Genomic DNA, 10721 nt, shown 5'->3' on the forward strand with positions numbered 1-10721 from the left:
TGCGTAGTTTTTGCGGCTTAAAAAATCTACACACTATATTTAAATTTAAACGCGTATTTCAGATTTTTAAGGTGCAAAAACAGCAGGTACATAGCTTATCTGGACTGCTGATATAAAAATACGATCATTAAATGGATTTACAATAAACCAGTTTTTATTTTCAAGTGCTGATGAGATTTATATCAGAGCAAGACTGTTGAAGTGACCCTTTCAAAGAAAGTAAATGTGACTATCGCTATGCTTACAGCTCAAAATGAGTTAGAAAAAAATTTGCATGTAAAATAAAACAACGATGAAAAACACAACTGATTAGCAGACCTAGATAAACTTACACTACATTCCTTACACCAAGGGGGTGTACTGTATTCCCAGCTGGAAAAAAGAAACTACACTTCACTGGCACAATCCATGATAACTGTCTAAAATGTTATAACTTGGGTACAGTTTCCAGATTTTTCCTGTCTCTAGTAACTAATGAACAAAAGTTTAAAATGTATGAAATGTATACTTAATGACATACAGTATGTACTGGTATTACTAAAGAAAATGCATTGAGTGACAGCAGCTTGAAAAAAAACAAATAAAAAATACGTGCCTACAATCAACTGTGTGAATGGTATAAAGGAAGAGTTCTTACGCTGATTAAGCAAGCAAGGCTCAAGAAGCAAAAGACATTAATGGGATCAGTGCAATCCATCACTAACGTCACCCAATTTACCTACTTTAGCATAGGTTCTTACTCAAAAGCAGTGGTGTACGGTCCTTGAGAAGGACATGCTCTTATTTATGGACTCAACAAGAACATATTTTCAGCAAACATTGGAGTTCACTAACACAGGGTAGTCGAAACCATATTTAAATTACTAGGATTTATTTTTTGTTTTACAACAAGAAAAAAAAAATACAAATGATAAAAATACTCCTCAACTGAAAATACAGTATTTGTACATTACTGAAGAAACCTACACAACTCAGAAGGAATGGTTTGATGTTGGTTGGTTTTAAGCAATGGCTGCCAGGTAATCTTTAACCTCTGCTGGAGAGAGTCGTCTAAATCCTTCTTCATTGCAGATGCCGACCTCTATGTTATCTTCAGTCATCTGCCCTTCAAAACTTTCCTGTTAATATACAAATGGAATATAAATTTGTAAAACTGATAATAAAGTGGAATCCCTCTAAGCTCCAAGGGAACTAAAATGTTCCTAACAGAGCTGGTCGTGAGTGGAAGCTAGTCAAGGAAGATCATCAGATTGCCTCTACATTGAGACTACTAGTGGTGAGCTTGTCTTTATATAAAGGAGGTTATATACTGTACATGTCTTAGGTTTAGTATAATTCGTTTCGAGGGATTATTCTATGCTCAACCAAAATGAAAAGAAAAAATGATCCAGTGTTCTCCAGTCACCACCTATTTCTTTTCAGACTCACTTTGCAAAATGACTACACATGACCCATACAGGTGTTTGGCCCATCATTACTCGGTTTGAGTGGTAGGAGGTTATGTTTTACATAGTGAGCGTGTAATTTTATATATATATATATAGGTCACGAGACAACTTCATAGGAGGAAAAAAGTATTCTAAATAAATAAACAAATATATATATATATATAATAAAATGGAAACAAAATCGAACAGCTAACCTTTAGCGTTAAGATTGCTGTGTGAATGGCATCTTCGAGCTCCAGATCTTCATTGTATCTGTATTAGAAAAAACAAAATAAACAAACACTGATTCCAGCAGCTTCTTTTATAAACCTGTGTGGGCAGGAAGTGAAGAATGCCTATATGCCACAATTCACAGTCTAGATAGAAAAACTGTATTTAACTTAGCACTTTTTTTTATAAATTAAAATCATATACCATATAATATCGCACAAACAGGCACATGGTCTTATACTTGGCTACTGACTGTTTTCTGAAAAAACTGAGCAAATCTTTTGGATTCATAAATAAGCATGTGCCTCTTCATGACTAAAGAGTATTGTGCTTTTTCATAAATTCATACTATTAAATAAGATAAATACAATTTATACCCAAAATGTATGTACTTTAAATGCTAAAAACCAATAAATAATGTGATTCAATTTAATAAACGCAAAAAAACTCCAAATACTTACCTTTTTTCAAGAAAAGTTTTCCCATTTACATAATTCTTTCCCATTGCTGTTGCTTTCCATGCAAAATACGCACCCTGTAAGAAATATTTTAAAAAAATCTTAAATGAAAAAAAATAAAAATCTGTTTTTGATTCAGAGTTAACAACTAATAAAGTAACTGCTTAGAAATCACTTCAGTTGTAAGGTTGTACAATATGGCTGTACTTGGGGCCCATACCTATATTATTGCAGTTTGTTCTAATATTTGTTATACACATGTTGTGCATATAGATGACCGTTTATATAAGCATGTTTTACTTACTGATGGGTCAGACTGGAAAAGATACGGGCGTCCCTCATCCCAACCAGCAATCAGCAGTGATACCCCAAACGGACGCACACCACTGAAGAAATCACAAGTGTGTAAATAAAAATACTGTACTATTTTTTTTTAACTCGTCAACACCAGTTAAGACTTTGACTGTCTTAAAACCACAACACAGGACCATCTACCAGGTCCATAAATGGTTACAGTGATCAACTCAACTAATCCAAAAGGTGATTTTCTTAACTGGTGTTTTGCAAACTTGCATGCATTGTTGATTTACATCATTTATTAACAAAAATCTACCTCATTTTAATCATGATAACAGCAATTTTTAGATCCCTCGTTGTTTATATCAGTGGAATAGAAGAGATGTTTCAATTTCATTAGGTTTAGAGCTAAAACCGCCTAGCTTAATTTGTGAACTCCAAATCTCTGGTGAAGAGCAAGAACACTGAACTAACAACATCGTAGTTTTGAAATATGATCATTTGAAGTTTTAACATCAAAAGCTAAACTGCCCATCAGGTGCTTATCATTTTCTTGGAATTTTCAGTTTTTGTTGTGACAATGTTTTTCTGCTAAGCCAAAGAAATATGCAGAAGAAAAATCTCTCCATCGCTAAACAGCCATGACCCTGCTATTACCAGCAGTAAAACTATTTCATTAGTTATGCTTTGCATTAGAATATATTATTGGTTGTTTTTTAAATTGGCTGCAGTCTGTTTTTATTTTTAATATTAAAGCAATCCAGTGCTTTCATTTCAAATGATTTGTTTTAAATCTGAATGTTAATAGTTTACTTAGAAATCAACCGAAATGTGAGCAGACAATCTGCATGGACCAACCCTTTCCTTCAGTGTGACAAATCAAGACCAATTGAAATGATTTTAATCAATGGTCTTGATTAAAATAAAATAAATCCTCACCCGGACTGTGTGTACTCCTGCATTACTGAAGCCACCCTCTGTACTAGCTGAGCAGTAGGAATAGGCTCCTGATAAACCAGAAAGTACTGTTGAGCCAATTTCCGAGCTCTTCGTACCAGCACCCTGGACAAGCAAAAAACCCACAACAGTTATCAGACATTCTAATACAGTATTAACATAAAACTAATAGTCTTAATCACATTCTGACACCCTCAAAATTCAGCTAAAAAAAGTCCTTACCACGTTTCATCACAATTTGAAAACCAGTTCTCTAGATGTATATGAATATGTAAAAAAAGTAAATGTGACACACTAGTTTTTCAGCATTTGTAGTTTTCAAACAAAAATAAGGTGATTCTGTACAAATGTGATTCAAACTTAACATTCAGCGAATGACACCAAACTAAATATTTAATGTTTTTTGTAAAGTGAATACTCTGTACATGCAGTGGTCATTTTATTGCACTTTAGGTGAATAGTGTATGAAAGTGAAACTGGACATGGAATCTAGAATTGCAGAACCCTGCTATAACAAACTGGAATGTGCAAACCAGTTTATATTCTGTCCTTAGAATTGTCTTCAATATTTTGTCAAAGAGACATTTTGCAATAGTACCTGTAATCAGGACCCATGCCACTATACACCATGCCTATGTGTTTGGTGATTGGTTCCACTTTGTGTACACTCTGTTCATCATATAGAATGGACTTCTGTTTCTTCTCTGTTGCCAACACCACTCCATTAGCAGCTGAAAAAAGCAAAGATGAAGAACTGATATGAAGAACTGGTTAAAAAGTGGAAACACATTTGGCATAAAGCACACACTTTTGATTTAACTGTCTACCTTGCCTGTTCTGTATTCTGACAAAGGAATAAGTCTACTCAACTGTTTTTCACCAAGTTCGTCATGGTGGCAAAGGCTTTGAAAAATGTACCTGTGTAAGGCTGCCCGCACGATTACTTTCAATGTGTGCTGGTAGATGAATCAATACAGACTGTTTAGTTTGATTTCATTTTGCCCAATGAAAGCCCTTTAGCTTGTTCAAGTGTATGCCAATAATGTTACATTTGGCAGGAGGACAGAGGTTCTAATTAGAAACAGTCTGCGGACAGCACTGCTTGTAAAACATCTTTTTTAAAAAAAAAAAAACAAAACAAAAAAAACATGGCATCCAAACGTGAAAATTCTTGACATTTTTTTTTAATTTTTTTTAATTTTAATTGTACATATAAATTATCAGAATCATGTTCCGAAACATGTAGCCCAGTAGGCCAAGGAATATAAACCACGTACACACAACTAAAATATGACTGTGATAGTCACAGGGAGGAAAAGCAGTCATTGTTTCAAACATACCCTCTGCTCCCGTAAGAACATTTTCACAGAAGGCAAGCCAGAAACACTCAGCTTCAAAAGATGACAGCTAAGTTTATTTTATTTTTTATATCTATTTGAACTAGTAATGTTGTCACTGGACCCTGAACTGAAGACATCTTGTTTTTTGCTTGTTTATTTGATCTAAATGCAGATTAAGTTTCTTTTGCTTCTTGGTACCTAATAACTTCCTGTATTGAAGGTTATATTTTGTCAAATGGTCTACGCAATTAAACAAGTATAGGAAGTGATTAGGTAACAGGTATCAGCCATTCAAGCTGCATATTTGAAAATTCAACATATTCCTAAAAAAAGAACCAAAAAACATCTTCAGCACTATGTTGTTAAGCGATAAGAAAACAGACCTTAGTGATTTCTTCTTTAACTTGATATGTGGAACACACAAACTGGTATTATTATTATTACTATAATTTACCTTTTATTCCAACTGATGGTGCTCCTGCTGCTACAGCTGCCAGGGCATATTCAATCTGGACCAATTTGCCAGAAGGGCTGCAAATGGGAATAATATATATTATATTATAATGCACATATTTGGGGATCTTTGTACTTTTGTAACAAATACAAAACGCTCATGGATCACTGTGTTAGTTACAGTGGTATGCGTTAGCACTAAAGATATGGACGTGTTTGTGCATAATAAGGTTTCCATATTTGAGCCTTCTGCGCCCTAGACCGAGTTGTTCAACATACTCCCACTAAACTGATACGTGATTCAATTTAGTAAAAAAAAAAAAAAAAAAAAATACAAGGCTAAACCAACGTGCATGACGTACACAGCAGCATGGTCAGTCCTGCGTGAAGCTGAAGTACGAGTTAAACCGATTTACACAATACTTGTTACTTATTTATTAGTTTGTACAACAATGCATTTGTAAAATAGTTCATCACGTTACTCTCGCAGTCAGCTGACAGTTACAGTGTAATTATATCAATGAAAAAAAGAGTTAAGAAATTAAAAACTATGCTTATGGGTTCTTACATCATCATGTGTGCAACTGTTTAAAAAAAATAAAATAAAAAATTCCCGTGAATTAGAAAATATAAATAAACGAAAGTGAAAGCACATTCTCCATGCACTGTAAATGGGCCTTTTATTATTAACACCACTTTAACACAAAATGCATTTAATATTTTCAAATCATAACCAATGTTAGTATCAACTAGGAATAATTCAGTTGGGTTAGCATACCTTTATTAAAGATAAAAACAAAAACCTGTATAATTTAAATACAGCCCGTCTGGTACATATATACATAGGCCAACAACAGGGTGACTGTGCAACTCTGCAGGGCTTGTATTCCAGGCATGCTCTAAACTGAAATTGTGAGTTTAACCACATTACATTATTCTTCCACTTCACTTAAAATGTACGAATCAATTTCCTTTCATAGATCTGGAAAGAACTGTTTAATTTACCTGAAAGTTGTTAGCGAGAAACTGTACCCTCTTTCAGTCATTTTCACTCACTTGCCGGGGTAACCAGCTCAACACTGACACGCACGGCGATTGGCGGAGAAACCTGAGTAACGCTAAGCATCGTGGAACACAACGACACTTGAAACTACAAATCCCACAATACAGTATAATCATGCATGTTTGAGAGGACACTTTTTATTAGTGAATTCATGATTTAAAGGAGCCGGTAGCTTGTGGAACCGGGTGTTAAAAGTGAAGTGTCCTTTTTAAATTACATACGAAGAATACAACAAAGTGACGTCGGCGGGGTTGTTTTATAATTTCAGCCGGGTGAAACAATATGTATACGATGGACCGCTACTGTCTGTTTAATTCATATTACATTATTAGTAAGCCATATTTGTATGTTTAATAAACGAACCAATATTAGCTGTTTATTTTTAAAAGAAATGCACAACTTTTCCTGTCCAATGAAGGTAGGGAACTCTGCCCAGGCGCCCGCATTTTCTTTTTAACAAAACAAAAAACTACAATTCCCATAATGCAAATTATGACTTCGTCACAAGCCCTCTAATGTGTGCGCACTCGCAGTGTGTGAGTGACCCTCAGATGCGCCCAGTATAATCTCACATGTAATATTTTTTGTTGGGATATAAATTTAAATTGCGATAATGAGTGCAGCTGGGCTCCTGTTTTTTTTCAGGCGCTCATTTCTTCACCTGGAATCAAGGATGCTACAAGCGATCGGTTTTAGTAATCGTGAAGGTACCGGCAGTTACAATACATTTGTTATGTATTTCTTAGCTGTGTGTGTGTGGTTCGCACTATCATCAGGCAGTTTCTCTAGTGTAATATCTCTTATGATAGATAATGTTGTAAAAACAGTGTTGTATTGTAATATGTAATGTACAGTAACGTATAATACTGATTGTTAATATAACGTGGTAGAAGCAGGTACATTTTTGCATTTGACCTTGTAATGCGCAAACTTTTTTTTATAGCTTTATAGCCCTTATCGCTTGTGTTACTGCAATGAAATACCGTAGTACCCCACCATAACCGTACACTGACAGAGTTACACATGATTACCTCCATTACCTGTAAACCACGAGGTGAATGGACAAATGTAGTGTTGTAGTAGAATAATTGGCCATCACTTGAACCAAAACGGAGCCTCAAAAAACCTACAGCAAAACAAGAAGGGTCATTCCATGCCAAAGCACAACATTTATTTGTATTCCCTTATTTTGCAGAAAACAGCTATATAGATTGATGCCAGATAACAAAACATGCCAAAAAATCACACCCCTTTCTGTAAGAATGCCACTACAAGCTAGCTGATCCTCAACTCATTTTGACATCCTGGCATAAGGCTAGAGACACCAGTAGCACATTGGAAATGGTATCATATGGGTTGGGATGGTTATGTATATTATTCTTTGGTGAATGTAAATTGCTTGCACATGCCAAGCCTTCCTTCACACAGCTTGTTTAGTAGAGTATCCTGGGGAGGATCCTCAACCATGGGGTATATGGAGCTCTGCCTTTGCCAAGGTTCTGTCATTTTTACAAAATCTCAGTTGTTGAGTGAGACATTTATTTGTACTATTACTGAATTCATATAATGTAATAAGCCTAGTTAACAGTGTCTTATCTTCTTTTCATGTGCGCAGTTGTTCCTGCTTTGGCAGTCCAGGGTCCCGGTATCTTTCCACAGCCACACAGAAATGAGGAGACCGAGGAGCACAGCTTTCTGGATAGTATTTTCTGGATGGCAGCTCCCAAAAAGAGACGCACCATTGAGATCAACCGCTGTCGAAGACGCAACCCACAGAAACTCATCGAAACAAAGGTGCTTTTTTGATTTTTTTTTTTTTTTTTTTTTTAACTAAGCATCTCCAATGCATAAATGTAGTCAAAATAAATCACCAGTTGTTCGTTTGATATAGTCACCTAGGTTTTGGGTTTGTTGCAAAATTGCCCCTGGCTGAAAACTTGTAACTGTCTGGTATACAAAAGTAGTTTTAATAATAATTATATTTTTGTAATCCTAAGTTAGGGAATACAAACACCCTGATGAGATGTAGTATACCTGCTCAGGGTTAGAAACTAGCAAAACCAAACCAAAGGACTAGTACCTTTTGAAGCTTGCTAGTCCTTATGTTAAGTGCCTAAGTTGGAATCAACAACAGTTGGGGTCCCTAAACATATTAGGCTTAAATTCTGTTTTCCTAAAAAAATACACACTGTTAAAAAAAAAAAAAAAAAAATATATATATATATATATATATATATATATATATATGATAATATTATATATATAGAAAACAAGAATTAAGCCCCGCAACACACTGCCCGGTGCGACCGTCATGTCTCATTGGAGTTGCCAACACCACTCCATTAGTAGCTGAAAAAAGCAAAGATGAAGAACTGATATGAAGAACTGGTTAAAAAATTTTGTGAGCAGGCATCACACACTGCTGATTGAAATCGCTGGAAGGGATGCACAATTTGTGATTTTTTTTTCCTGGTGTTTGACCTGCTCTGGATGCATCAAGTACAACGGCAATGGGGCAAATCAATGACAATGGCGAAAACCATAAGGCTGTGGCACAATTTTGGCTAGAAGGCGATGTGATTGTGAAAACTACATATGCCTGGAGACATGCATACATTCTCTCTCACTATTAAAAAATCATTTTAAAAAGGAAAACTGCAGTGTACAAACATACAAAAAAAAAAAAAAAAATGATCAGGCCGTTTCAGGAAGGGAGGTTTCAATTCCGTTCTGAGTGACTGTTTTGTAAGCATTATGAATGCTTATTCACCACTGCTACACCCCTATTAGAAAATTGACTTTCCTGCCTTTTTTAACACAACACTGAACGTGAGAGTATATGTGTATGTTTGTTTTAACTACTTGCTCAGAGAACTACTGAGACACAACTAGTTCTCATCAGATTTGAATTTGAATTTGTAGAATTTTGTACCTGTGGTATTAATTTAATTTAATGACATTCTTTGTTTAAAGCCTCTGGTCTATACACAAGCCCTTATCTCTGCATATCCTCACACTTGTTCTAGTTCAATTTGTAAAACCTCAATTACTCTCATTTTAAAACATTTAGTAGAAATCACATGCATGTGCAAAATCACAATTTGACACCATGTTAACATTGATTTAGCAGGTAAAACATCCTAGAAGAGGAATTACATGTGATATAATAAATGTGAAATAATAATAATAAGTTAATTGTTTACACATACCCCAAGTCTTTTAAAATCATAGAAAGTTGATTTAACACAGGAAGTTTACACATGGATTATCTGATGGGTCACTGCAGACAGGTGGTCATTAAGTAAGCAATAACACAGAGCAGGTAAGCAGTAGTTCTGAAATGAATCCACATTTACCTCAAGAATGGACCCATATCTATGTTGGGCCAATGAGAGTTGTTTCTTTTATTTATATTGTGGGACCTATCAGTGGTGACCTTACCCAACTTTTTCAAACAAATTTTAAACAAAACTCTCTCTTATTTTAGACTAACATTGAGCCTTGCTCAGAATGTGGAAATCTGAAGCAGAAGCACGTCCTTTGTGGCTTCTGCTATGAAAAGGTTCGGCGTGAGACGGCCATTATCCGAGGGCAGATTCAGGCGCAAGAAGGAAAACCCTTAAACAACCCTGCAGTGGAGACAGTGGTCCTGTACGAAGGGGAAAAGCCTGCAGATGCTGATGCAGGCAAGAGGATCGTGGAGAGGAAGAGGCCCCGTCCCTCCTGGTTTACACAGTACTGATGTAGTGATGTAGCCTGTGAAATACATTTTTGTAACAACAACCCTGTTCTTCTCATTATTTTCCCTCTCTGGGGATGCGTATCCTGGCTGACCAGTTGTTACATTTGTCTAGAGAACCACTTGCTGAATCTAATTTTGTTGTGACACATTTTTGCAATTATCAGATGGAACGTGCCCCGTCTATAGTATACAGTGTCAAGCTTACATTTTTACGGGACATGGTATTCTCTTTTTGTGATACTGATACTTTTAATTCCTATAAACACTGATTCAACATTATGACCAACCAGTCTGCCCCTTTCAATGTGGAAACAGTCTGAAGATGCCCACTCTAAAGACCATTTCCCCCTTAGTGGTCTTAATATCCTTTAATTTATATTTGATATGTTTTTTTTGTTTGTTTTTGTTTTTTTTTGCCTGTGCCCCCTAAAAAAGTTAGTTGACTTTGCCCTTGAATGGGGTCCTGTGTTTTTATTTATAATTTGATTAAGTAGTTTGGTCAGCATAAGGGGTTGGCTATCGAGCTCCAGTGTACAGGCCCTGGATCAAATCAAATGTCTTTCATTCTAAGTGGGTCTGTCTGTTGAGGGAGGGTGGCCCCAAGTGCCACTTGTATGCCACTAAGGTATGTTTTTATTTGCAAGGTTTTTTTCTTTATTAGCTAGTTCGCCCAGCATAACTGTCTGCTATCGAGCTCCAGTAATCAGACCCCGAATAAAAATCTGTCAGTTCATTACGTGGATTCTTCTTTTC

General features: G+C 35.7%; 2 protein-coding genes across 2 annotated transcripts; one reads left to right on the forward strand and one right to left on the reverse strand.

Annotated features, from left to right (window-relative positions):
- Window positions 1–368: 368 nt before the first annotated feature.
- LOC121313300 (proteasome subunit alpha type-2-like) lies at window positions 369–6275 on the reverse strand. The gene is made up of 8 exons (XM_041245689.1): window positions 6169–6275; window positions 5165–5241; window positions 3969–4101; window positions 3353–3475; window positions 2421–2502; window positions 2120–2193; window positions 1643–1700; window positions 369–1118 (listed from the first exon to the last, which is right to left on the reverse strand). Exons 1-8 carry the CDS (start codon window positions 6207–6209, stop codon window positions 1002–1004), a joined length of 705 nt encoding a protein of 234 aa, XP_041101623.1. The 5' UTR covers window positions 6210–6275; the 3' UTR covers window positions 369–1001.
- Window positions 6276–6748: 473 nt separating this feature from the next.
- On the forward strand, window positions 6749–10701 carry LOC121313302 (39S ribosomal protein L32, mitochondrial-like). The gene is made up of 3 exons (XM_041245692.1): window positions 6749–6933; window positions 7842–8020; window positions 9714–10701. Exons 1-3 carry the CDS (start codon window positions 6840–6842, stop codon window positions 9966–9968), a joined length of 528 nt encoding a protein of 175 aa, XP_041101626.1. The 5' UTR covers window positions 6749–6839; the 3' UTR covers window positions 9969–10701.
- The last annotated feature ends 20 nt before the right edge of the window (window positions 10702–10721 follow it).

Source organism: Polyodon spathula, chromosome 3 (assembly GCF_017654505.1).
Source record: "Polyodon spathula isolate WHYD16114869_AA chromosome 3, ASM1765450v1, whole genome shotgun sequence".
Lineage (NCBI taxonomy): Eukaryota > Metazoa > Chordata > Actinopteri > Acipenseriformes > Polyodontidae > Polyodon > Polyodon spathula.

Bases quoted from the DNA above. Each gene is read 5' to 3' on its own strand.
- LOC121313300 (XM_041245689.1), bottom strand. From the start codon at position 6,209: ATGACTGAAAGAGGGTACAGTTTCTCGCTAACAACTTTCAG. The intron at 5,242-6,168 runs GTAAATTAAACA...TCCCATTTGCAG, and splicing joins TTCTCGCTAACAACTTTCAG to CCCTTCTGGCAAATTGGTCC. The intron at 2,503-3,352 runs GTGAGGATTTAT...TGATTTCTTCAG, and splicing joins CAGGAGTACACACAGTCCGG to TGGTGTGCGTCCGTTTGGGG.
- LOC121313302 (XM_041245692.1), top strand. From the start codon at position 6,840: ATGAGTGCAGCTGGGCTCCTGTTTTTTTTCAGGCGCTCATTTCTTCAC. The intron at 6,934-7,841 runs GTACCGGCAGTT...TCATGTGCGCAG, and splicing joins CGGTTTTAGTAATCGTGAAG to TTGTTCCTGCTTTGGCAGTC. The intron at 8,021-9,713 runs GTGCTTTTTTGA...CTCTTATTTTAG, and splicing joins AGAAACTCATCGAAACAAAG to ACTAACATTGAGCCTTGCTC.